Genomic DNA, 27864 nt, shown 5'->3' with positions numbered 1-27864 from the left:
GAGAAAATAAAACCTGTTCTTGGGAGTGAGGAAGTGATGCAGTGACTTTATTCTTCTGCAGTGCCATCTATGATATGCTTGAAAGAGAACGGAGAAAATTTGTAGCCTGCCCCGATGTAGAACTTGTTCTGGAACTCCACCCTGTGGGACAGAGCAGAGAGGGGCATCACGCCTGTATCCATTGCCAGCTGTGGCAAAGGGGAAAGGGAAGGGTGCGGAAATCCAGTGCAGAGGCTGAAATGTGGTGTCCACAGGTGAAAAGAGAGAGACTCTGAGAGTTTGTGGCCTCTGCGCTGGGAGCATCAGCTGATTCCAGAATCAGCAGAGACACAGGCAGCTCCAGAGAGCAACAGCACACGTCTACTCTGACTCCATAACTCATTCTGGAAATGCTTGGTGAGGTCAGCCAGTAGGACCTTGGGTGCCTGGTAAACTCTGATCCTATCTTGCTCTAACCACTCTGAGCGCCTGGATAACTGAGTGCTGGAGCCAACATTCATCACCCTGTTGTGCACAACACCAGCTAGCAGACTTCTCCCCATCCCAGTACAATAACAAGCAGCTCCACATTGATTTTCATTGGCAGTATTTGTCATTAGTGGTGGGACATTACATGGTGAAAAAGGCCACAGCTCTTCCAGCTCTTCAAGGAGAAGGCCAATACTGATGGTGGTGAGGATGGAATTAATTATTCTTGCTGTATTTCTTAGCCTGAAGATATGTCTAAATGGTCTTCTTTGCCTGGACTGTGGTCCAGTTAAGACTAGGATGAGCTAAGTTGAATTTGGTCTGCCACAGAGCTAAAATAGCCAGGAGCAAAACCTGGGCTGATGGCATGAGCATTGACCCAGATTTTCAGCAGGTTTTGCAGCCCCAGCTGAACTCCTGCTGTGGTAGTTAATCTCCAGCTGGCTTGTTTGACAGTAACTCTGACTGGGGTATGCAGGACCATGATGTGACTGTGCCTTCAGTCTTTATTGTTCACATCAAGATGGCCTCGGTGGCTCAGCACATTGACCTGGGCAGAGGGCTACAGGTTGCTGTTTGCCACGTATGTCCATTCACATAGGCACTGTATATCTTTGCTGGTCTGGTAGCCCCAATATAGGAGACCCCAAAGTTTCTAACAGCAGACTGGATGACACCAGCTACAGTATCCCAATGGCACTGTGACTGCAGATATGGCATCATTACTAATATCTGATGTTAACTGCATATGTGCCATTAGTGATTAACAAAAGTCAAACAAAAGTTGGACCTAAAGCTGCGTGTGTTGGGTGCCTGAAGGATTTTGCACACTTCTGAGTTAGAGGCTTATGTTTAGAGGCTAGTCTCCCTAGGCTCATGAGGACGGACAGGTTCCTGCAGAAAACAGCTCAGAGTGGAGGGCTCTGAGCTCCCCTCCCTCCGAGGTGTCTCTCTCATTCCTTTGCCTAGGAGGCTGATGTCCTAATTTGTAGGTACTCATGCTGTGTGCCTAACATCAGCTGGTATGGCCACCTCCATTTCTACAGCCCTATTCCTCCCAGGGAGTGCTCCAGAAAAAATTCCCATGGACCAATACACCTACCAGTGAAGACGCAAAGCATGCAGAAAGGCTGAGAGCCCTTCCATGATGAGCAGGATGGCTACAGTCAGCACTGCAAATGCTGCAAAGATGATAAAGATGATAATGAGGCCTGACCAACTGCTGTTGTTGAGCCCATTGTGCATCACCATGGTCCAGAGAACCTCTGACAGTTCTGCAAAATGAAATAAAAGGAAAACAATGCTGAGCAATCTCCACAAATGCACCACAGGCCACAGCATTTAGCCTCACAGCTCACCTATTTCTTCCAGTTAGATGAGCTAGCCTAATAAAAAGTGCCAGTGCCTGTGACAGTAATCATGTACGGTCACCCGGTCTCCCCATGAAGAATGGGTTAGGAAAAGCAGATGCTGATGATTTTCCATTGCTTTTCTTCACTCTGTTGGAAGCTCATGGTGCTGTTTTGCTTTGCATCACAAGTCCACATTGATCATGCTGCTAGGACTGATGGTACCCTGGCATGATATGGTCATCAGTTTAATCTGAATCTCTTTAATGTGGCAGCTAGTCAGTACACTGAGCCTTTGAAGACTATTGCTGCTAAATCTCGGTGAGCAAGATCAATTGATATAATCAGTATAAATGAAGACTGGGTTAAAAACCGTACTAATTTATGGCAACTAAGACCCACAGAAGACATGGACTTCCCACTTGTTGTTCAAACCACTTCTCTTAGGATGTCATTGAGAAGGTGTGGTGGAAAAAAATAACAAATGCGGGCTGTATGTCAGCCTAGATTGCATACCTGATAGTTCTTAAAGCATTTTTCTTCCTGTACTGGTTTATATCAACATTCACAGCACTGTTACATCTGAGGTATCCTGTCAGTATAAGACCATTTTCCTAACTTAACTACCTTAGTTACATAGGATAGATTCAGGACTGAGCAATTTTCCTCTTGAGATAGAGGGAAAGTAAAGATTTAGCCCAGCACTTCCCAACACATAACATACCCTTAGCTAAGCTCTTTATTTGGTTTATTTTATTCTCTTTAAATAGCTGTCTTCCATATAAAACTAGTGTGCGGTCTTCCAGTCAGTTTATACTAAGCTCATTTCTGTGTCCAGAAGCACAGCTCACCCTTGCCAGTCCATGGCACCCAGCTGCCCCCCCACCCCAACTGATTTTCTTCCTCTGTGTCCATTTCTTTAGGGCAGGCACAACTTTTAGCCAAAGACAGTAGTGCAATACTACTAAAGAAACATAACAGAAAATTAGAAGTTACAGCCTGGCAGAATTTCTAGTATTTGAGGATTTCTTTTTATCTTGAATCAGGACAAAAGACACTGAAATACTGCATATTTTCCATGAAACATTGAAAATAATGATGTGAAAAATTCCAGTGAAAATTAAGTTTCAAGAGTTCTCGAAATTAAGCTTCTGTTTCTGGTTTGTCGAAACAAATCAAATTATCTACTTTGAATTATTTAGTCATTCATTATCATCCACTAAATCTACAGCAAGCGCCTCCTGGGAAATTAAGTCTAGGTTCCCATATTACATTTACCTCTATGGACTGGACTACACATGTGAAATGCACCTCTTACCATGCCATACACCTTGAGGATTCTTCCACAGGGGAGGCAGTAGACAGTGGGAAATGAGTTTTAGGGAGGAAATGTGGTCAGGAGCTCCATGACATATAGCTTCCAGGAAGCACCACTAAAAACTAAGAGGACCACTGCACAATGCTTGGATTGATCTGATCCGAAGCAAACCATTTCAAGACACTCTTTTCCACAAGAACTTTGATTTCATGTGGAGAAATCACAGCAATAATCACTGGCAGAAGCAGTGGTCAGTATGGATTCGCCAGTGAGGTAACTAACGTATAGTCAATCAATCACTCACGTGCATGAGCTAAGCTCAATGCCCAGAGCCGCAGGTAGGATGCTGTGTTGGAGATGCAGCCCAGGCAATATTCGATAGTATGAATAGCTTGGTGGACAAATGTGTCTCCAAAGTTGAACTGAAACAACATAAAAACCAAGCACAATTAGTTCAGGGCAGAGTGTTAGTTCAGTGACAGAGTAACACTACGAAAGACTTCTCATACTCCTCCCTTTTCTTTGTTATGTGCTGAGCAACAGAAAGATTTTTCCCAGATCTAAAAGACTGCTTTGGAAAATGTCCCTTCTCTACGATCTTTGCACTCATTATCCTCTATGATCTTCACATACATTATCAATTCCAGAAAAAAGCAAATGCTAAAGAATCAGCTCATATTCCAGTCTCACAATTTCAAATTCGGGATAAAATGGCAGTCCAAACGCCATTAATTGTTTTGATTTCTTCTAGAGATAGAAATTCTTATTTACAGTTGGGATTTTCAGACTATCTGCATACTGGCATATGTCTTTTGGGAGATATCAATGAATATGCATATCTTCTGAGCATCTGAGTGTTGTTTCCTTCGCAGTCTGCCACATCTACACACAATATTGTTGGTACCTCGAACTACTAGAGACCTCCTTTTCATTTTTTTCTGTATGTTGCTGCATGCCACAAAGGCACTTGATAATATCTGCCAAAGGGAGACTTTTCTCTTCAGCTAACTCTATAGCCTGCCAATTTCTAAATATGTCTTTGCAAATTAAAGCAAGAAAAGCCTGCTGACTCTTGGGGAAGTCTTGACCTTCTCTGGGTGCAATATGGAAGTTAAACAATGCCCTTGAGGAAAAAAAAGTTTGAGATTTGCAAGAATGCCTGACCACACCAGGCAAAACTTCAGGAACAAGTTAGAGAAATTTATCCTACTAAAATCTAAACTGCACTGTACTTGGAAACACAAATTGCTGGCTCAATATGTCATGGTATCTTATTAAAAGGGAGAGCTCTGCAGAAGCTCTGTGTTTTGTATTGTTGTGTTTGTGAATGATTCTTTCCCTTCTTCAGTCTGTTCAGGTTTTCTTACCTCTTCATCATCATCCTCATGTCCTCCATGGCCACCACTGTGGTCTCCCTGGGCAGCTTTCTTGGAGTGATTGGCCTCTGGGACATCTGCTTCGCTTTCATCTGCAGGGTTTGCTGAGTTGGCTTCAGATTGAATCTTTCAAAAAGAAAATATAATGTTTTTTTTTGCATCGTCCTATGGGCTGGTACCAAAAAGAAGCAGATTGTGACACAGGACTTCATTCATAACCTCATGATACATCACATATAAGAACTGTATCATGAATATGAGGACAATTTCAACAATAGTCATTCAACAAAGACTAGAGAAATTGAGTATTTCTACCAAAAGACTAGTAATACTTAGAGATTTTCCTTTCTAGAGCATTTCCCAATGATTCCAACAGAATTTGGAGCTAGTTTCTTCATCTTCCCAATGAGCCCTTAGTACCATGAGAAACATCGTTAGACAGTGAGCAGAGGATCCTGTCTACCTTGACTTCAGTGAGACTTTTGACATTGTCTCTCATGACATCTTCGTGGGTAAGTTGAGGAAGTACAGGCTAAATGAGCAGACTGCAAAGTAAATTTAAAACTGGCTCAAGAGCAAACCTCAGAGATGAAAAGTATATTGGAGGCCTGTAGCTCGTGGTGTCCCCCAGGAGTCAATACTGGGTCCAATACTGGGTTCAATGCTGTTCAACCTGTTCATCAATGACCTGGATGAAGGGAAGTGTGCCCTTAGCAAGTTTGATGATGATACAAAACTGGGAGGAGTGGCTAATACACCAAGGCGCTGTGCTGTCTTTCAAAGAGCCCTTGATAGGCTGGAGAGATGGGCAGAGAGGAACCCCACGAAGTTCAACACAGGGAAGTCCTTCACCCGGAGAATAATAACCCTATGCATCCATACAGGCTGAGGGCCAAACTACCAGAAAGCAGCTCTACAGAGAAAGACCTAGGGGTCTTGCTGTCCACTAGGACAGCAAGTTGCCATGAGCAAGTAATGTGCCCTTGTGGCCAAGAAGGCCAATGGTATCCTGGGGTGCGTTAGGAAGAGTGTCATCAGCAGGTCGAAGGAGGTAATCCTGCCCATCTACTCAGCGCAGGGAGGCCACATCTGGAGCACCGTGTCCAGTTCTGGTCTCCCCAGTACAAGAAAGACATGGAACTACTAAAAAGAGTCCAACAGAGGGCTACAAGATGATTAGAGGACTGCACATCTCTCCTATGAGGAAAGGCTGCGAGAGCTGGGCCTGTTTAGTCTGGAGAAGAAAAGATTGAGAGGGGATCTTATCAACGTATACAAATGTCTAAAGGGAGAGTGTCAAGAAGATGGGGCCAGACTATTTTCAGTGGTACCCAGTGACAGGAAAAGAGACAATGGGCACAAAATGAAACACAGGAAGTTCTGTCTGAGCATGAGAAAAAAATTCTTTACTGTGAGGGTGACAGAGCACTGGAACAGGTTAACCAGAGAGGTAGTGGAGTCTCCATCCCCAGAGATATTCAAAAGCCATCTGGACAGAGTTCTGTCTAACATGCTCTAGGTGACCCTACTTGAGCAGGGGAGTTGGACTGGGTGACCTCTAAAGGTCTCTTCCAACTTCAACAGTTCTGTGAAGATTTGGCAAATGAGAAAACTGAGGCATGGTAAGGCTGATGATCCATGGGTATAAACCAATAGCAGCCGATATCAAAGGCATTAGCATCAACGCAAATGAAATGGAAAGGGATCCTAGAAGGATCAGGTGACTTGATGAAGGTCAAACAGTAGCTGAGATACAGACAGAGATCTCCTGATTTGTTTTCAGTTGACAAAAACCTCATGACCACCCATCTTCTCTCTATAATCATTTTTTATGGAGCATTGCCAAAGACCTGAGCAATCTGATGTGAGCCTCACTCCAGAAATAATAGCACAGTATAGCTTAAGAACAGCCCTATATCATACGCTGAGAACAGTCCTATTACATTGTATAACAACAGTGACTTCGCGGCTTCCTTTGAGTTCTGTCCTGTCATTCTTTGTAGTTTCCAAAAGGTTTCATGGGCAAAGCCTCACAACAATGTATTGTTTCCTATTGCACCAGTAATCTTTGTCACATCTGCTACATTTCTGGTTTATGAAAATGTCAGCACAGAGAATACGCTTCACTGCAAATATATAAACGTGGGTAAATCTGAGATGTGATCAGATAGCTAACATATGTAAATCAGGTACAGAAAAACAGGGGCAGACTAGGAGGTGAGGAAAAGCTGTCAGGTGTTGCCAGCATAAAAGCAGGAGATGGAGCCATCCGTGACAAGCTTTCCTCCAAATCCCAGAAGACTGGCAAAATAAGAAATGACAGCACAGAGGCAGGGTTGCAAAGGTCCCCATGGGACCCGGCTTTCAGTTATAGGTCAGAAGTGACGGGGTGGGAAAAGGTCACACAGCACAGTCAGCATCTCTTTCTTCAGATGGGAACATCTGTGCCTTTTAAAAAGTACTGCAGGCATTACCTCCAACTATAAAGAGGAGTAACTCATGACAGACGAGTAAAGACCTGTTGAGGCAGTAAAGGAGAGAATTAATGAGCAACTGAGAAACTGCTGCTGCAGCTGCTGCAGTTACATACTGAAGAGCTGGGCAAATTGCAGAACCCAAGAGAAGGAGGACTCTGCCAACATGAAGGCAATCACTTAGGGAAGAAAGCACGCTGGAAAGCAAAAAAGAGCTTTTAAAGCTAGCATCCCCTTCCAACTGTGGTGATACCTCCAAGGATGGGAGTAATCTAGATTCCCTGTTCACAGAGAGCAGCCAACCTGCTGTTAATAACAGGTGTGAACAGGCAACAGAGGCCTTTGTCAGGGCCATGTTTTGGCTTTACCAGCAAGTCAGTCTCTTTTAACCATCTCTGGTTTTGGATACTACTTTTGAAAGAGCTCAGTATCAGCCTAACTTCTCTCCTAACAGAAAGAGTATGGCCATGTGAGCAAAAGCACTTGCTTCCTCTTTAGGTGGCTCAGCCGAATGTCTCTCAGTGCATGTGCAGTGAAACCTGGTTTGAAACCACTGATGAAATTCTAACATCAGAGGAAAGCAGAGTTAGACCATTACAAACACTTCCGAGGTTTGACTGCTCCACTTTGCCTTTGCTGTACTGAAGCCCCATGCCTGAAAGAGTAATAGATCCACATCCCTTACCATGCGTTGTACTTTCTGGTGGTTAGCTCGGAGAATGAAAGGTTTAATTAGAAGCATCCAGGGAACAGCAATCAGGGCAAATATGACCAAAAAGCTCTGTACTTCCTTCTGTAAAAGAGATGACAAGAAAAGCAAAAAGTCACTTTTTCTTTCTTTAGCCAACTACACTTATAAGAAATCTAATTCTATAAAATAATATTTTTGAATTCAATAGTTGTATTTTCCTTGTAGATTGAGTGTCCTCTGTTTGTAAGGTCAGGAAAATAGATGTGTATTGCTGAAGGCTCCAGAAAGCACTGCCAGCTAGAGATGGTTGGAGACTTGGTGGTGAAACACTTTCATGCTGGAAAGTGTTAATTTGACAAAATCCAATGTTACTGACTTGAACCTGGCTTTCCTGTATCCCATGAGAATGTCACAACCACTTGCTTGAACTAGTCACTCTTCCTTACTTTGATCAAAGTAGGAATTCTGCAGGAAGAGCCAAGTTGTTCCAGTTCTTCCCTGGAAAGTAGGGGATCCAGGATTAGTTGTCCATCTTCAGTTCCAGAAAGGAACTGAACCCCAGTAGCTTAGGTTTGATAATACATTACCCACACCGGCAATATGAATTTTTTCTGTTGTGGTGTGCCACCACATTGCTGTGCTAACCTAACTGCTAGTACTGTCATGCTGCCAACAGGATTGGGGAACTAATACAATTAAAAAAAAAAAAAATTTTTTAGACTGAATGATTACTTTAGGGTTGGTCTCATACAGTCTTTGCACTGAGACTAACCAGTTGGATGGCATGGATTGAGCTAAAGGGATAGAGAGAAGGTGTTTTCTGCAAGAAAAAATGTTTATTTTTGAAAGGCTTTGGGTTGTTATAATGTAAAAGATTATTTAATTACTTTTTGGAGGGTGGGAAAACTGCTTCTTCCTGAACTCCCCTGCAGCCCTAATGCGGTTAATTGGAAGCGATCAGGCTCTCTTTCAACTCTGACTCACTAAAACAAAGTTCAGGGCAATGTGCCGAAGTGTGGAAGTCAGTAACATAGACAAGTAAATGTAACTGGAGGCAGCATTTGCTCTCAGATTGTTCACTGATGTTGGCAAGCACAAAAAGGCAAGAAAAAAAAATAATTCCCTGTTCTGAGCAAATAGATGGAGCTAATTTTTAAAGAAGTTTTCCTTCAGTGGAGATTTCTTGCATTTATTTCTTTAAACAACTTCCCAAACAATGTGTTTTTGATCAAAAGATGACATAAAATTGTCTATTTTTTTTATTTTTTAGCTGAAAAATACTAAGTGTTCAGGTTTTCTGAAGAAAAAATAAAGAAGAAGTCATCAAAGAGAGGAGACTCTTGCTTTGTCTCTAACATAATGCCACGATCTGAGTCAGGATGGTACATCTGCATTATACATTTTTGCTTCTCAAATCATCCTTCTTTCCTTTATTTTTTAATTCTGAAATATCTCAGATTTCACCATCACTCTTGCCAGGATGACACTGGGGTAGAGAGAGGTTTCCCTTGCTGTTCAAGCAGCTTCTCTCTCCTCCGTGTCTACAAGGCCATCACAAATACCGGAAGAACAAACTTCCTTCATGTGACTGTCACGTGTAGATAAGTTTCTGAGTCTGTTCCTCATCCTCATGCTCACCCTCCACAACCTCCACTGTAATTGCTCAAGTTGCTTTGTCCATACCTGATGCAGATACAACGGAGCATTTGCAGTATCACTGTAATTAAATAGGAACATATTGATGAAGTGGATGAGAATGCTTGGCGCGCTCTGGGATGAGTGGACATCAAAATGGCACCATTTGAAAATAATCATGAAGACCAGGTAGCCAAAAAGAGAGATGATAAAGATCATCTCTGGAATGAATTGCAGGATAATGTTTATATATCTCTTGAAGTAGCTGGAAAGAATTAGAAGAGAGAGGTACAATTAATACAGGACAAGGTTGCCCCAAAGTATGACAGTACTACACACTATTCAGTCTTTGTGAAACAGCATAAAAAGCATAACAAATATCACTGGCCAAGAGAGAAATCTGTAGTTGCATTCTTTACAAATAAAAATCATTGCTTAAGTACAAAAGCTTTCTCATACTGATTCTGTTCAGGTTCCTGTACTTGATCCATCAGTATCACATCTCAGAAAATTAATACTTCGAAATAAATGCCTATTTTTAAAGCATGGCAAATTTACAAGGTTAAACATCATAAGCTGGGGGAGGCCAGAATCAGGAGTAGATTCAGTCCTGATACGAGGCAGCCTTCCTCTTCGTCAGCTGCAGAACTTCCCATCTGCAGATCACTACATACCTCCCAGCTTCGGAGAGCCTTGCGAGACAGTGCCATCAGCCCCTCCACCATATAGCCAACTGTTTGTGTGGGTGTGCGTGTATGCAGCAAAATATATACATAGAAAGAGAGCGCAAAGGCAAAAGTATAGATACACAGACAGAGATCCTGACCAAAGCCCCTCTAGGTCAGGAGAAAGACACGCACACACACTGTACATAATTCCAGCAGTCTCTGGACTCGAACAATTTGTCTTTCAGGATGAAAGTTATCTATCGTGCGTGATGCTACATATTTTAAATTTAATATACTCTGGTACATCTACAAATCATGTACATGAAGAGAGGAAGCAACAGGGAATTTGCCCAAGAGAAAACCTGCAACGAGACGGCCTTCCTCCCAGCCTTCGGATCCAGCGGTCTGTGCCCACAGCGGCGCAAGGCAGTGCATGGGGCACTTCGACTTGCACTGGGGAAGGGCACAGTTTGAACTACTAGTCTGAGACATCAAGTTCACTCAGAACAAAGGACACTGGCAGAGCCAATTCCCCATTCTGCCTTCTCAGGTTTTTTTATACCCTGGCTCACTAGTTTATCGGAGCAGCAGCTCAATTCCCAGGCCCACAACTGAGTATTGTAACTGAGCCTTCTGATTTCAGCACTGTCGTGCTAAGCGGAGCACCAGGCAGCAGCAACTGGTCAACAACACCGTGCAAACTGAGATTGCTGATAGACGTGTCATGGAGCAGAGCTACAACCTAGATAAAACGGGGGCAGAGGTTGGGAAATTGCTGTGAGCATGAAAAAAGTGAAAGGGAAAAAAAAACAAAACGAAAGACTAACTCTGTTTGGAGGGCATTGCTCGGCCCTGGGAAGAATAACCAAACTGTGCTGGCTGGTGATATATGACACAACACTGAAATACAGTCAGAAGAGCTTGGCTGGTCATTTCAGTATAAGCCATTATGTGTGCCAGGGTATGGGGTCACGAACTCTTATCTTCCACTTGGAAGAAAACCTCACAAACTTCAGAGGAATGTAACCAGCTGTGAAGGTGAGGTAACACCTGAGCACAAAAGAGCATAAAAAGAAGGTGGTCATTGCAGGTGGAGTAAGACAGGGCCCTCAGAAGGGAAGTACTACTACTGACATGGCAACAAGTGGAAGAGGCTATGCATGTATAAGGATGGGGTAAATATTAATCTGTCTTGCTCAATGGACTTTATGTCACTGCTAATAAGCAATTACGATTATATTTAATTGCCTTAAAATTATGTAAATTATTACAATTAAGCTTTGACAATTAGCAAAGATCATAATTTCACTGAAGAAAAAAGCATCTAGTCCAGGCAATACAGATGACTTGACTGCCAGCGTTTTCTGTGGTGAGTAGAAATTGTTATAGTAAGAACAGCCTAAATGTTTTGCCCGTTCACAATGCCAGAGCTATAGGCTAAAGTAAGTGGCACCGCCTTGAGGAACAACCAGCTTATAACAGGGTCTGCTGAGTCTGATGCTCTGAAGTGCAGAAGTGAATCACTCTGGGAATTTTAAGCTTAGGAAAATGCTCTAGAAGGCCAAGTCCATGCAAAAACGTTTGCAAAATGAAAGACTGGGAAAAAAAGGGGGTGGGGGGAACACTTAGAGGTTCTGGGATTTTAGAGATGGGGACCAGCATGCTACAGCAAGACACCTAGTGAAACAGGCTTACATGTGGTTGAAGAGACTGAGTACCACACCGAAAACCATGTGCACAATCCCTATGACAATCGACATCTTCATTTTGTAGGAGTTCAGGAAAGTCAGCTTGTTTGATGCAACATTCCAGATCTGCGGAGCAAAGAGAGACAAAAGAACAAGACTTTCAGGTGTTTGCTCAATAACAGATCTTTGGAAGTCTACTTTGATGCCATCAGTTTACTCCTATCAGTTGCAGCAAGAGGACACCGAGTGACAAACATCTACATGCTCTTTGTAATACATTTCACTCTGACAGGCTTCTTGTCTTAAAGATATAAAGTATTATCCTCAATTAATAGAGGAAATAACAGATGTTTAAAATAACGTAATGACTTTGCTTCAGCCTTTTCAAGAGAAACCGGTGTTTCTTTTTGTGTCCCACTGAAATGAGGTAACATCCAGCAAAGTGGATGCTAATTGGCTGATTGTAAGATTGAAACAGGAAAGTTTGATGTTAATGATAGCATTTAAATATATGACAGAGAACAGCAAAAAAGGGGAAATAGACCACAGAACAGCAAACGTGGATCAGCTAAATAATACTGACATTTCCTTCATAGTCTGTATGTTAAATACACTGCATGGAAATCAGGACTTAACCCTCAAACTTGTGAGGTAGCTGTGGAACAGATTAAATATTCGTGTAAGGAAGCTGGGTCCAGCAGTCCTACGAGAAAGCAGAAATCAGAGCACAGACCACCCTCTGGCAAAAATTAAGTTCCTTCCTATTTACCATTTTGCTGCTGCCTGTGCAAAATTACCAAAAAAAGAAAGAAAAAGAAAAAAGAAAAAGAAAAGGATGACTGTATCTACATCCTTAACTGCTAAAGAGAAGTATCACAACTGCAATGTAAAGAACAGGCAAAGAGCAAGAATTGAACAGCATGGCTTCAGGAGAGATATCTGAAAGCTACTAGTATACCTGATACGTAGAAATAGAAATTATCCTAGACCAATTTAATTTAATTACCGGATCTATTCCAAATGGATATGGATTTCCAGAGTAGACTCCTGGGACTGCTGGATCCAGCTGCAGCACCATATTGTCCAGAAGCACATCGTTACTACAAGAGAAAAGTGAAATGGTCTTTGCAACTTAATGTCACCAGGCAAGCCTGAAGTATATTTATGTGAGAAGTGCTAAGGACTACCACCATTATGCCACTTGTTACTGACTCCCTGTGCTTGTGTCCACAAGTAGGCTTGTGTGGAAATGGGTCCTACACAATGGTGGTTCTTCATCGCACTGATAATTCTCTATACATCAGTCCTGGACACTTGGAGGTTTTAGGAAGGGTAGTGACTGGACAAATAGGCTTGGTCCCAGAGATTCTGCATTTCCATTTCAATAGTGTTTTTGTCTGTGTGCGTCAGACAAAATCTCTGATTTGTTCATAACCGAAAGCACAGCAGGGAATTCTTGCCCTCCCCACACAGATACTCAGTGTGTCTTTCTTTTAAAGCCTACACCCTCCATTTCACATGTTTTGACTTGTTTCCCAAATTTAGCCACTTACGTCCAAGTGTTATTTTTAAACATGGGGATGATATGCCAGGAAGAGCCAAAGATGTTGAACGATTTGGAGAAGCAGTCATTGTAGATGAAGCCAGTATACATGGAAAATATGCCCATGAGCAGGATCAGGTAGCGCCCACTGAAAAAGGTGTTCCAGATCTGCAGGGGGGAAAGGTAGGCCCAGAGAGGTGACCAAGATACCTCCAGTCCCATCAAATGATGGGCCTCAGTGAAGGGGAATGATTCTCTTGCAGCAATCATTTCACACACTCTCTGACATTCTCTGCTTCTTCTTCTTTTTTTTTTTTTTTTTTTGGATAATCATGGCAATATAAATCACTCTCCATCTGCAATCCAGCTTCTCATTCTGCTAAAAATATCCAGCTACCTGATCCACAGCAAATATTTGTTCCTACAATTGCTACACCCAGTGCCCACCCTCCAGCCCAGCTCTGCTCCTCAGATTTTATCACAGAAGGCTAAATCAGACTCATCTAGGCACGCCTGCTCTCCTGTACCAGTGACCCAGTGCTCATAGCATCATCAGCACCTGGCTATTGGACTCTAATCTATACGCACATAAATACAGCACTAAAAACCCCATGATGTTTAGTTCCTAAAGCATACTTCAGCTCTCAGGCAGACAGCCTAATTCACCAGAGTGCAGTGCCCTCAGGAGCTGTCAGTGGTTTTGACAGGAGCTGCTTTCTGAGAGTGTGGCCAGGTTAACCAGAGAGAGAGCCATGGGCGGGAAGGTCTGATTTCTGAAAGCCCTGGCACACACATGCAAAAGCAGATACCGGTGATGTGACAGTACAAATAAACATCTAAAACCAGACATAGGAACTCCAGGTCCTCTGGGCCTGTCCATCTCCCTGTGCAGAAGTAGGCAGAATTACTTGCCAAATATCTACCTTAGCCCTTCATGAACGTCTTGGAAGGAACAACATTCAGCCTTTGAGACGCTAGATGCTCCCTTTAACAAATGAGGATGAGGAACATTTTACTAGATTAACAGGCTGCATTAGGATGTATCAGCTCCCTGGTACTCACCTCATTAGTGCTCTTCTGGGCCAAAAGGCTCTTCTCGTTAGTGACCATCCAGAGTGCAAAGCCCAGCATGACAGCACCATGGCCACAATCTCCAAACATCACCGCAAACAGGAAGGGGAAGGTGATGATGGTGTAAGGAGCTGTGGGAAAGAAATAGCAGGAAGCTCAGCTTCTCCTAAACAAAAGGACCTCAGCAGAAGAGCAGTTCACTCCACCAAGCCATTCCTGACCTGTTCTTAAAGGCCTCCACTGATGTCTCCTCAGATAACCAGGCAACCAAATCTGGTGCTGAACTAACTACCTTCACCACTAGCAAGATCCTCCTGCTGCCAGACCTGCATCTTCGTTGCCATCCTTTCTTGTCCTACCATTACAAACGTGATGAATAGATAATTGCATTCTCTTTTGAAGTGGAGAAAAGTATTTGAAGATTACTATTACATTTCTCAGACTTCTCAGCCTGAACAACCTGAGTTCATTCAATCCTTTCCCATCAGCCCCCACTTCTAGGCTTCTGTTTGTTCTCAGCAGTCTCCTTAGGATTCTCCACAATTGCTCCACACTTGTTCTCAGGCACTTTGCCAAAACTGTCCTCAATAGCTGAGGCCTTGTCAGTGCTGAGTAAAGCAGATGCATTTCTTCACACATTTTGCAGACCAAACTCTTGCTTACACATTCCCTTTTGATGGTGGCTTTTTTTTTGCCTCAGTATTACAAGGTCGGTTGATATTTACCTTGTCATCTCGGGTCATTTCTTGCAGAGTTTCTATCCTACTATTTGCTACTCATCCTGTATTTGTGTAGTTTGTTATTCCTGCCTAAATCACTGAAGACAGATGTCCAAATTCTGTGCCTGAGAAAATCCATGCTATGCAACAGAACAGTACTAATTTTAGCCACCAGAAAACATGGCTCAGACTTTTCAATCAAAATGAGTTTTAGGATAATGATGGAGTTGAGAGGCTTTGCTTTGGCTCTGGCAAGCCAGGTGCAAAAGCCAAGTATTTTCTCACCTGGGTTTATCTCCCTGTAGTTGCCCACACCATATGCATCCACGATGTTCTGAAAGCCAGCCATGAACTTGTTGGTCCTGTTGAAGGTGGGAGGTGCCATCCTGGTGTGCACAGCAGTCAGGATAGGAGCAATGGTAGAGTCGCTTCGCTCCTGCAAACCAGGTGACAAGGAAAGGCACAATTAGGGTGGTTAGTAAAGAGGAATCAGTCCCACAGCACCAACATCTGTGCCAAACATGCGAAGAGAGTGGCGTGAAAGTCATGCTCAAGAGTGTTAGGTCTCAACCCTTTGCTAATATCCAGACTTTCCCATTCCCTGTGCATTGATTCCTGTACAGGGCAAGTTGTCAGCACTGCTGACTCCTATGGATTGATCACAAACTTGCCAAGATTTACTGCTGGCCATAAACCACCTGAGGCCAAGTGATCACACGACAACCTCAACTTTAATTAAAACAGAAAAGGAAGTCCAGCATTATGGTAACATAGAGAAGCCTGAACATATGCTCAACATACGAGCAATGTTGTTTGGGTAAGGGCTTCGAGGACCCAAAGTGTTAGCCTCTTACCATTCCCTGATGGAGAGCTCTTTTTATCCGGCCAGCGTCAGCCACTGGGAACCAGATCTCTGCAATGACACACTGCTGGGTGACATCGATGTTACAGCAATTCAGAATGTGGTAGATGGCCTTGATTTTCTTCACCTTGATCCCCCAGGACCACAAGTTGGCCGCTGCCTGATGCAGCAATCTCTGGCGGTGGGACTCAGTTTGGGTTATCACCTGTAAGCACACCACAAGCAGTGCTCAACAGAGCAAGAAGGAGGTAGCATGATCTACTCAGCTGTTGTTCTGGGAGGGCAGGTGGAAGGGGATTGTGGAAAGGGAGCGTTCATTGGAATGAGCCAGATATCGTGGAGTGCAATTCATTTATCTCTCATCAAGAGAGTGCATGACATGGGGCACATGATGCTGAGGGCTGCCCTTTGTGGCACTGAGCCCCCGTAAGTGTACAGGAGAACTTCAGGAGCTGCTCAGCTGTGGGTGCAGTGTTGGTGCCTTACTCAGTTGTTTACCAGCTTGTCACGTCTTCAGTGGGTAGCTCTATGTGGCAGACTTAGAGCACATCGCAGAGCCTGTCACCAGGGTCTGTGGTCCAAAGGGCAGATCAGTCCTACCATAACTATAGCTTACTGCCCTGCTGAACCCCAACACATCATGCGGCTGCCACAGTGCCACTGCACAATTAGCAACAGGGATACTTGTGTTAGGAAGATAATCTGTGGGTTTACGTGGCTGAAGAGGCCTGGCTGCCCACAGTATTCAGGACCAAAAGTCAGTTCTGGAGCAGGTTTTCTTGCTGGCTGGGTTGTCATGGGCATGCATGAAGGGGATGGCAGTAGGACTGGGCAGCCTCAGGCAAACAAGAGTGTTTATTCACTCCTGCTTCAGGACTCACTGACTTTAATGTGTGACAATGCAAAGGTCACACGCAGGAGTCTTTCTGAAACACGTGTAGTCCTGATATGTTATACGGGTTTACAAGCTAGCGAGCATCCGCAGCCCACTTAGCTCAGTAATTTTCAGGCCTACATTAAATGCTGGGGTATGGAGATAGGAGACGTGTACCTCTAGGAAAGGAGACTTCGATTCCATTGCTTATGTGACAATAGCCCCAAGATAAGCTTCCTTAGTAAAGAAAACCCAGTTTAAATATATAAAAAATTGAGTCCTCTCTGAGCCCAGTGTGGTTGCTACACCCTATACACAAGAGCCCAGTTCTTCCACTAAGTGTTCCTGGAGAAGTTTTAAAAAGAGTTTTAATAGATTCTGAGGTGAGGCAGGGCAGTACAAGGAATATGGTGGTACTTCATTATGATAATCAAAGGTTATGGGCCTGGGCCTGCCAGAAGTCTCCTCCTGAAAGACTGCAGCCAAACCACTTCCCCCCCAGCAGGATGTGACTGGGGTCCTTTGAGAGCTGATGAGCAAAATCATGCTGTAAGAGCTAGATGTAACCACTTTGGCCAACCTGCACAATGAGCAGTTTGGTTATGACTCCTTCATCCCGATGATGACCTTAGAGCCCATCCCACAGCCCCACATTATATGACCTAAACCTCTGACCTCCAACTGCACAGCCAACAGCAGCAAGTTGTACTTTGCCTCCACAAATCACCTTCTTAATAGCTCCTGGGAGGGTAAATGGGCAGAGCTCAGCACAGATACAGTGCTACGCAGCAGCGGGGAGGCTACTCCTGGGCAGGTGGCTCTGGACCCTGGAGGCAGCCCTGCAGGTTAGGACCCCAGGAAAGGTGTTACCACTTACTGTGTTTAAATCTTCTATCCTTGTGTTCACTCCATCAAGCATTTCTCGACGCTCGGTTGCAGACTCTGGACAGGGATAGACTGTGGCACGAAATCTAGCCTCAGTAAGAGAGAGATGAAAAACATCATTTATTTAATTGACTGCTACTTCATTGGGACTCTTCTGAGCTCAGAGGTAGGGAAACTAGACTTTATTCCAAGCCTGATGCTATATACTTCTTGCATACTATTGCAGAACAAAGTTGTGTGTGGCCTACTAGATGTGTCCAAAAGGCCTATTTATTCCCTTATGAGAAAAAGGATCCCCTTGGCTGTTCTAGCTGAAAAAGCACTCCCTATCATAGGTGCATCAAGTGAGATGCACGATGTTATGAACTGATCTGCACTAATACACAGGAGCCTGTTATTCCCACACACAGTAAAGAAGCCCTGCTAACATCTTGGGGAGCTACTCGGACAATCCCTCTCCTCGTTTTCTGTTGTGGCAGGACATTGACTTCTTTAATGCAAGGACTGCAAAGAGTGGCGAGAAAATAACCTTGGCAGAGACTGCCTTGTTAACACAGCAGCCAACAGATGTCCCTCTTGTACTGAGTCTGGAAAAATACTGTGCCACTGTCTCTGCACTACCCTTACACAGTCACTGGGGGAAGGCATCAGCTGAGCTACTGCTGCACAGCAATCAAATGCCTTCAGAGTGTGCAGCATGTATAAATAAATAAATCTGTAAAAATTGCCAGTATTTCTAGGACAGAACAGATGGAGAATGCCCATCAGCTGGCTCTTGACTTCTGGTCCATCTCTTTGGCTAAACAGCTTGGGAGCAGAGGAAGGACCAGTGAATTCCTTTAAGCACCTTGAGCGTGGTATCTGTCATATCAGCATACGAGTGGCCAGGCCAGTACAAACCCTTTCACAAACCCTCAAGGCTATATATGGGAGGTGTGGCTGGTTTGTTTAGCATGGTAGTAAAAGGGCAATGTAGGCTTTTAATACATGACTGAAGGTCTTGTCCCCTTGCAGGTGTTGCACGTTGCTTTATCTATACTATACAATGTATGGCCTTCTCTAGTATTGCTACTAGCATAACAATGCTTATATCAATATAATATATCGCAGCATTGTAAGGCCACTGTATGTACTCTAAGTCTTGGGCTATATGACACCAACTAGGAATAAATAAATTACATGTCTATCAGAAAGGTGTAAGGCCAACTACCCTGCCAGTGTGCATCTCATTCATAAAGAGTAGGTACCCAGATGTCCTGTTGGGACCTTGCTGCTGCAAAGCTCTCAGCACATACAGACACTAACTGAGCTAAGGTGCTGTAGGAGCTAGTACAGCAGAGACTACTCTGTCTTTTCCTATTCAGTGATACCTAGTACTTGTGCCATCCCTGCCACTTCGAGAGCATCAGAAGTGTTGTTCTTCCACATTGCTGTTCTGCAGAAGAACATTCTTGTTTACAGGGGAGGTGAGTAGCACAGGAGAGAGCATCAGGCCTTCTACCCACACAAAGCAACACTCTTCTACCATCCTTCAGTGGAGCTGAAGGTCTACCTTTGTGCACTTGGAATGAAATTAAAAGAAGATAAACTGTGTAACAGGGCCCCAGAGTTATATCCCTGCTTAGAAGACAAAAACATGCCCACCCTGTGTACAAATGGACATCATGTGCTGGCTTCACCTGAGCACAGAATGTACCAGCACGCTCTCTCCCAAATCAGTTCCAGCACAGACACAAGTGAGGACAGTTGCAGATTGAACAAAACACACAGCAGTTTCCTAGAGATCAGCCCTGAGCTCAGTGCAATGCCAGCACGTTCTCTTCAGCTAAACTTCCCTTTCCAGAATTGAATCTCTCCTCACTCAGCACCTGGTGTTCGTTTCCAAAGGTTATTCACTCTACATAATTATCTCCAGCTTCCTACTCTTCATAGCTCTTAGTTCATCTTTAATAAGGATTTTTAATCAAACTTGAAAGCTTCTTCCTCCATGCTGCACATTTCCAATAAGGTTATTGCAGGAATGTTGCTTTGATCTTTTAACAGCCATTTTGCATACTGAGTATCAGCTTTGCCCTAATGGCACAGACATCTCTGAGAGCTCCGGAAGAATTCAGCAGGGAATCCTTACACTGATAAACCCAGTTTAGTATTCACATTAGCATTCAGGCAACCACAAGAAAAGAAAGAGAAAAAATTCTTACATTTTCCTCCTGCCTGCTCCCTCTACACCTTTCACTAATAAATTTGTGCCTGGACTTAATGCTTATGAAATTGGCAGACTAATGTTACCAATTAGAGACAAGCAGGGACTACAAGGAGAACCTGAAGTGCACTGCTCTGAAAACAAATCTTACTCTGCCTTGCAGGAGATGGGCTTATACCAGGCCCATATTTTTTGCAGGATATTTACTTGTTGTGAACAATGACTTAGTGCTAAGCAGAAATGTTCTGCTGCAGCTGGAATGGCATTGCCATCTTCTTTAGGCATAGTTAATCCTGCCTTAAAGATAGACCAGGTCAAAATGTCTTGACCTGTGTACCAGGGATGGCTGATGGCCCACAGAACATAAAAGGAGAGTTGCTATATTAATACATTAACAAAAAAAGGGCCATTCAACAAGACTTCCAGGTATACATGCATGTTAGCAAACAACAAATATCAGAAAAGGAAGAAAAGAGATAAAGGACACTTTCAAGTCTAAACTGACTAGTTGGCACTAAATGAAAACCAGTGTGCTATCACTGCAAAGGGCATCCTGGGGATTTGTCTCATGTGAGTATGTTTTACTTTACTTATAAAAGTTTGAGAGAAATTAATCTAAGTTCTTTGCTATGAACCTACCACCACATCCACATGACCACCTCCTGATGTCATTGAGTATCACAGTCCAAACTGTGGGAATCTACTTCCATTTCCAGTGGTGCCTACACCCCACTGACAGAAATGCACATCTTACACCATGGGTGGGCTGAACTGCTTTCTGGATGACCACTGCCCTCTGCTGTTAACAGATGACATGGAGGATGGCCATGTTCCCACTGCACAAATTCCTAATAGTCCTCGGGAGTCTTTGGGTTCATAGGATTGATTTGGACAATTTGAAGTCAGTTCTTTCAGCCAGATGAATTGACTTGATTTTGATCTGATTAAACTCAAGACATAAGGGAAGACCTGCCCAGAGTCAGGAGACAGTAATTGTTCGTTCTCACCTTCCCTCCCTGCAAAACTCTGCAGGCTGGAAGGGCTCCTTGCCTGGCCAAAGGATGGTATCTAAAATGGATTCAGTGACAGCATACAGATCCTTTCACCAAATCTGACTGACTTACTCCTTAACAAAGCCTGTCAGTCATCAGTATTATGAAACAGTAACAAACTATTCAAACTGAATTATCTTTCTAAGATGCTTAACAGGCTGGAAGCAAGACAGGCTGTATGAAGCCTGAAGCCATTTCTCTTCTGGGTTCTGTCTCTGATTACATAGATATTGCCCAGAGGCCTCGTGAAAGGGTTTAATAAACTACAGTATCATCTTTTCCTGCCGAAACACAATAAGGCTGGAAATAAGTTTGAGGATTACCATATTCTGAATGCCCAAGTCATAACATCTGCTAAGGCCCCTGATTTTCAGGGGAAGGAAGTTAAGAATTTTTTAAAAATAATCTCCTTTTAGATGTCTCAAGTTAAAAACCTAGCAACTGAAGCTCCCAACATCTCTAAGTCACTTCGGAAAATTTAGGACTTGAATTTCCAGATGCCAAGGTGATGCATATATTTTTACAATTAGGAGCAGCAGAGCTGAAAAGCAGAAGGGAATACAGTGGAAGAGTAGAAAGGGAGCACAGAGCTCTCATCTCCCGCTCCAAATTCAGGCAGCTCACACTGACAAGTAAATGCCTCAGCAAGAGTCACTGTGACCTGTTCACGGGCCTGCCTTACCCGTCACAAATCTTCTTGATTTTTTGTTTAAGTTGTTCTCCTTGATAGAAGATAATGAACACATTCTTTTTCATCTCTTCTCTCTGCAATGCAATCCCAGCAGAATTTAGCACCCAGAACAAAGAACCGAATGCTTCAGCCACCCAACTCTGAGTTAGGCAGCCAGTGCTGCTGGGTGGCGAGGACGGTAGTCTAGTTTTTGCAAGTCATATGCATGTGGAGCAGAGCAAAAGAAAAACCGGTCGGTGCTTACCGTGACAGGGTCCTCCAAGGGAGTATCCATTTCAGTGTACCGCAGATAGATGTTTCCCCTGCAGGCTCGCCACAGTAAACGCTCGAAGGGTATCATCCTTTCCCTCTTTATTACCCCTGCTGTGAATCTGAGCAGTGTTATAAGATAAATAAATTATGAGCCAGTTCTAAGTCTTTTGGGACCTTTAGCACATGCAAGTTCACAATCTTGCGCTTTATAATCTGCGATAGCCAGGGCTCTGCTGCCACTCTAGATGCTCTAGGAAAGGCATTGTTGCTGAAAAGTTCAAGCATGGCTCTTATCTCTTAAACTTCTGACTTTATCCTGTCGTTCATCTTTTAAGACATTGCACTCCTCCTCACACCAACAAAAGAGAAGGAGAGACGATTCTGATTAAAAATGAAGGAATGGAGAAGTGTCTAAAGTCACACATACAGAAAGAGATTGAATGATGGAGGGAGTGGCTAGCATTTTTGAAGTGGTGGTATAGATCTACTCCCTCCTGTGTTCCCTTTCCCAGAAACACCAAACAGCACTTTTGAAGTGCACCATGGCATACGAGTACATACGTTCGCCAAGGCAAGCCTTCAATGAACATTTGTGTTAATAATTTAAGAGCTGAATAGGACTTCAGGAAAAGCAGCACAACGTGATGAAAGTACCAGCCTGGGAGAAAACTGTCAGCAAGTTTAACCACACCTATCTCGTTTAGACGTAAGGGAAAACTGCTCGAGACTATGCTGGCTGCCAAGTTACCATCAGCATTAGGTTCTGTGGCATTGCTGGTCCACTGACTCTCAAATGTGGTGCTGCTTTCTGTTATAGAGAAATCCCAAATGCAAGAAAACATCTGGCTTCTTGCTGTGGCTACACACCCATCATCCATGGTGACCGGGCTGGTACCTGCAGCCCAAACCAAGAAGCTACACATGAGATGTTGTAAGTCAATGATTTTCAGTCAATACCTCCGAAGGGGCTGACTGGAATTGGTGGCTTGGAAGTAAAAGTCTATTTGTCTCATTAGCCCGTATCCTGACCATAGCTTTGATGATGACTTCTCTCTTTCAGAGTACAGTCACTCCTTCACCTTGATTAGTCAGCTACATTAACAGGCTGGCGAGCAACCTGTGCTAAAAAGCTGAAGGAAGAGTATCAGTGTCATAGTAATGTGTGTCCAAATGGGAAATCTGGACAAGCTCTGAGCCTTTACTAATACAGACCCCAGCTTGGCAGCTGCAGCAGCAGGAGTGCTTCTCAGCTCCAGTAAGCCAGATGTGTCTTCACTGAAGAAATCATCTGGCAGATTGGTTTCTGTCTGGAAAAGATTAATTTTAAAAACAATTCAATACTCCCGGTTTGAAAACTATTTTCACGTCTTTCTCCTGACACTATTTCCCCCAAAGGTAGCTTTCCATAGAGTGTTAGGCCAAAAAAGCAAGGGGTGGGGGAAGCATAAAATTTATTCACTGTCTCCCATAACATCCTCCTAGATAAGCTCAGGAAGCATCGGTTAGACGAGTGGACAGTGAGGTGGATTGAGAACTGGCTGAAAGGCAGAGCTCAGAGGTTGTCATCAGTGACGTGGAGTCTAGTTGGAGGCCTGTGGCTAGTGGAGTCCCCCAGGGATCAGTACTGGGTCCCATCCTGTTCAACTTATTCATCAATGACCTGGATGAGGGGACAGAGTGCCTCCTCAGCAAGTTTGCTGATGATACCAAGCTGGGAGGAGTGGCTGACACACCTGAGGGCTGTGCTGCCATTCAGAGAGACCTGGACAGGCTGGAGAGCTGGGCAGAGAGGAACCTCATGAGGTTCAACAAGGGCAAGTGTGGAGTCCTGCACCTAGGGAAGAATAACCCTAGGCACCAGTACAAGCTGGGGGCTGACCTGCTGGAGAGCAGCTCTGCACAGAAGGACCTGGGAGTGCTGGTGGATGACAGGTTGACCATGAGCCAGCAATGTGCCCTTGTGGCCAAGAAGGCCAAAGGTATCCTGGGGTGCATTAGGAAGAGTGTTGCCAGCAGGTTGAGGGAGGTGATCCTGCCCCTCCACTCAGCCCTGGTGAGGCCTCATCTCGAGCACTGTGTCCAGTTCTGGGCTCGCCAGTACAAGAGAGACATGGAGCTACTGGAGAGAGTGCAGCGTAGGGCTACAAAGATGATCAGAGGGCTGGAGCACCTGCCCTATGAGGAACAGCTGCGAGACCTGGGCCTCGTTAGCCTGGGGAAGAGAAGACTGAGGGGGGATCTTATCAATGTGTATAAGTACCCAAAGGGAGGATGTCAAGGGGACGGGGACAAACTCTTTTCAGTTGTCCCACGTGACAAAACAAGAGGCAATGGGCAGAAATTGCAGCACAAGAAGTTCCGCCTGAACGTGAGGGGGAATTTCTTCACTTTGAGAGTGACAGAGCACTGGAACAGGTTTCCCGGAGAGGTTGTGGAGTCTCCTTCTCTGGAGATCTTCAAAGCCCACCTGGATGCAACCCTGTCTAACATGCTCTAGGTGACCCTGCTGAGCAGGGAGGTTGGACTAGATGATCTCCAGAGGTCCCTTCCAACCTTACTGATTCTATGATTCTATTCGAGCAACTTAAAAGTATAAATCTTGTTTTCAAAAGAAATTTGGGCATCAAGTTCTTGCATCCCATTGATTCAAAAAGAGGTAGCTCCCAAGTGACTGATGTACACTTGAAACATGACCTTGCAGATTTGTGTCAAGAGAGATGGGTTCTGCTTAAAAATCAGTGACAGCAACATACAACAAACAAAAATGTCAACATTTTTAGGAACCTTCAACATTTCTACTGGAAGAGCAGAGAGGCCTCTTACCTCAAAAAAGTCCTGTGTTTTCTTCAGCAGATGTTTGAGCTCTGTCAGCTCAAGGAAGTTCTGCTTCAGAGCTTGCTGGTTCTGATTGGCTTCCAGCAGCTCGGCCTCAAGTTTCTCCAGCACCATCTGTTTAGGATCCAAGTACATCCAGGAAAACTCAGAAGCAGGCCATTGACCCTCTATCAAGCTGATATCAAATCTCAAACAAGAAATTGTTTTTAAGGTGTGTTGGCGGGAGATATAGAACTATTCAATAAGCACTTTTAGTAGCCATTGAGTTTGTAGAAAGATATTTATTAATGTCAACACTTGATTATCCCACTGCCATGGGTGGGTCTCTGTTGGGTGCTTTGTCCTATTTAGGAATTAGAGTTAGAATTCACCTGACCTAACTGCAGATGGGTACCTGGTGCCTGAGTTAAGTGCCTGAGTCTCTGCACCTCTGAGGTTCCCCACAGGACAGCTCAGACCCCAGGTAGGGTGACTTTAAATCCACTGATTGCAAAAGCAGCTACAGCAGGACTATTAGCTTAGGTACTTTAGTTACAGGGCAAAAAGCAGTGAGGATGGAAGCCTAGGAACACACCAGGCAATCATCTTTCTCTGTGAAGCCTAAGCCCTCAGGAAGTATAATTTTCCTTCCTGATCACCTAGGTATGCAGCATTAAAAATGATCCAGTCTGCAAACATAGCTTTCAGCTGAGCTAGAAGAAAGTAATCCCTGCACATCTGAAAACACACACTGTCATGGCATATCACAGTCCAAATCACCAAGGTCTAAATGCCTGCAGCTCCCACTGGTTGTTAGCAGTTTTAAGGAAGCGCAGAGAGCTCTCAGTACTCAACAGTCCTTGATCCAGATTTACTAAATGCTTATGTTAGATGCTAGTCTTGCTATACCATAGCCATGCTGCCATCAGAGCAGACCGTCTTTGAGTCCATATGCAGCAAAGCAGGTTCTAACATTAGTTCTCCCGACTAATCACCAAAAATTTTCTTATTCTTTCCTAAATGATGATGGAGGGGTTTTTGTGACAATGATGCCTTTCCTATTAATAAGTTGGAGCAGGGTTTTCAAGGGGGAAGGTGAAAAGACTGGTCTGCTTGACCTACAGGTCTACACCAGCCTTAATCTAACTGCTGAAACAGTAAATTAGGAAGCATCTCCTCAGGCAGGAAGAGCTGTTCCAGCCTGAATTCCTGCATTGCTCCTGGTACAGGATCTGCATCAAGGACATTATGTGCACGCTCAAGTGCACGTCCCTTTTCCTCTCTCCCTGGCCCGCTCCAAATTCTGTACCTCCATATCAATCATTTCCCGAGGCAGAGGGGTCTCTGGGTACTTTTCTAGTCTGACCATCTCAACATTGTCTTCCATCTCATTTTCCAGAAAACCTGCAAGGAATGAACACAAGAGTCTTGATAAGGGCTCTCATCTCTGCTACATTAAACTGGTCACTGGGTACTGCTAAACCCCCTGTCAGGTCAAGGCATCGCACTTGCTGTGTGAAGTGTGACGAGGGTCAGCTGATATTTAAGGTCCATCATCCCAGTGAATATATGCAACCATCAACAATCTAACTCCTGGCAGCTTCCCTGCTCAGTGAGAAGGCCAGTTCTCCTAGAGCAGTGGTAAATCTCAGTCCTAGCCTTTAGGTTTACCTAATGCCCTCTAGTGAGTACTTAACTAAAGTACCCTGGCCCCTGCCTTCCTGCCCCATTTGTCAGAGTTATTAATCTACCCTCTTTCCTGTTCAGACCTTCAGCAGATGGAGCACTGGATGTGAAGGGGTTCATAGGTGTTCCTGCATGTGTAAGCAACAGACTGCAAGCAGCAGGACCAGTCCTGCCTCATCAGGTGTTAGGGTTTGGCTCCTGAATATGATCTTGCCATAGCAAAATCCCCCCCGAGACACTAAGTCCTTCCAGGACAGATGTAGATCAACCAACACCTACATAGGTCTGCTCTAGCAACAGCATATGCTGTCCTTGTCGTCATGAATATAGTGGACATCATTGGCATTATTGCAATGGGGAGTACAGAGTTCACAGGATGCAAGTCCATAGAAAACGAGGCTTGACTAGTTCTACTGCTTGTATTTTAAGGATCTGTCCCCAGGCTGAAGTACTTGGCCACAGGAGGCATATAGCAAAGGCTGGAGTATTGAGGTGAGAGTAAGCTTATCTGGACTGAGTCTCCTGCCCAGATTCAGATTTATTTTATGATTTTATATAAGCTAATTAACCTCCTTTCAGTTCAGTTAACTATTTGAAGATAGGGGTAATAATTTCTTGCCCATATGGAGGAGGAGGTCTTGAAGTGGTAATTAGCTGACACATACAAAGCATTTTCAGGAACTCAGATGAAAATACCACAGTTTTTACCACTAATTCTGTTTCTCAGTGTGAAAGCACTTAACAAAGAAATAAATCCCAGACAACTAGCTGGTGGAAAGCCGACTGCATTTCACAAGTGTTTACTTACGCAGGATCCTCTCTAAGGATTCACACCTTCTCACTTCATTCACAAACTTTCTCTGGAAGCTGTTGACATTCACATTCAGCTAGAAACAGGAGGGAAAGTAAGCCTTGAGCTGGGTGCTGCTCACCACCACAGATATTGTTTATCTCAGTGGAGAACACCTTTTGCGCAAACAGTCACCATTTACATCGCTGTATCCTACTGGCTCCTGATGGCAGAGCTGTGCTGTGGATCTCCTCATGCTCAAGGACATCCTACGTACATCCAACGTACCAGGCCCGTTTCCACTAACCTCTCCGGGATAGCAGAAGTCACAACTGAGGAGAGCCCCCATTTGTTAGTGGGAACCATCCAGAGGTCATGCAGGGATGTCCAGCAAGCGGAGCTGGAGTGAGGCTCAGGGAGAGGTTGGGTCTCAGTTTAGTACCTGGCTTTCTAAATGGCTTTGAGAAGGTCTCCTTCACCCTCATGGGCTCTCGCCCACCCTGTCAGGGTGAGGATCACGGCCTTCCCATGAAATGCTGGTGGTGGTGGTGGGGAAGGACAAGCACCCAAAGGAGCAAGTCTCCTGGGGCTTCAGCAGATGGAAAACCCGTTAACTGGCAGAGCCAGGCACTACTTACATCTCTGAACTGAACCAGGCCCAGCTCCCCGAGCTCAGCAATGCAGCAGTAGGCAGCCTCCACTTGGAGGAAGAGCTGCATCAAGCTCATCTCCTCACTCCGGAAGATCGAGGCCAT

At 44.3% G+C, this 27864-nt stretch overlaps 1 protein-coding gene across 2 annotated transcripts; it reads right to left on the bottom strand.

The window, feature by feature from the left end:
- Positions 1–47: 47 nt before the first annotated feature.
- ATP6V0A4 (ATPase H+ transporting V0 subunit a4) lies at positions 48–27864 on the bottom strand. Of its 2 annotated transcripts, XM_062569718.1 has the most exons (20): positions 27748–27864; positions 27128–27206; positions 25943–26037; positions 24643–24768; positions 23032–23126; positions 21812–21938; positions 21559–21641; positions 17614–17707; positions 15855–16067; positions 15286–15436; positions 14273–14412; positions 13221–13378; positions 12674–12767; positions 11675–11793; positions 9360–9576; positions 7671–7778; positions 4503–4637; positions 3440–3557; positions 1571–1742; positions 48–141 (listed from the first exon to the last, which is right to left on the bottom strand). In XM_062569718.1, the coding sequence occupies exons 1-20, from the start codon at positions 27862–27864 to the stop codon at positions 48–50; spliced, it is 2535 nt and encodes an 844-aa protein (XP_062425702.1). The 2 variants fall into 2 exon arrangements, with proteins under 2 accessions (XP_062425702.1, XP_062425707.1); XM_062569723.1 differs by lacking the exon at positions 4503–4637.

The sequence above is a fragment of the Rhea pennata genome, chromosome 1 (genome assembly GCF_028389875.1).
Source record: "Rhea pennata isolate bPtePen1 chromosome 1, bPtePen1.pri, whole genome shotgun sequence".
Lineage (NCBI taxonomy): Eukaryota > Metazoa > Chordata > Aves > Rheiformes > Rheidae > Rhea > Rhea pennata.
Note: the sequence above shows the minus strand (reverse complement) of the source record. Positions and strands in the feature narration are given on the sequence as shown.

Excerpts from the sequence above, each read along its gene's own strand:
- ATP6V0A4 (XM_062569718.1), bottom strand. The coding sequence starts at position 27,864 with ATGGCCTCGATCTTCCGGAGTGAGGAGATGAGCTTGATGCAGCTCTTC. Across the intron at positions 23,127-24,642 it reads AAACACAGGACTTTTTTGAG|ACAGAAACCAATCTGCCAGA; the intron begins GTAAGAGGCCTC and ends AATCTTTTCCAG. Across the intron at positions 13,379-14,272 it reads CCCAGAAGAGCACTAATGAG|ATCTGGAACACCTTTTTCAG; the intron begins GTGAGTACCAGG and ends TCCCCCCTGCAG.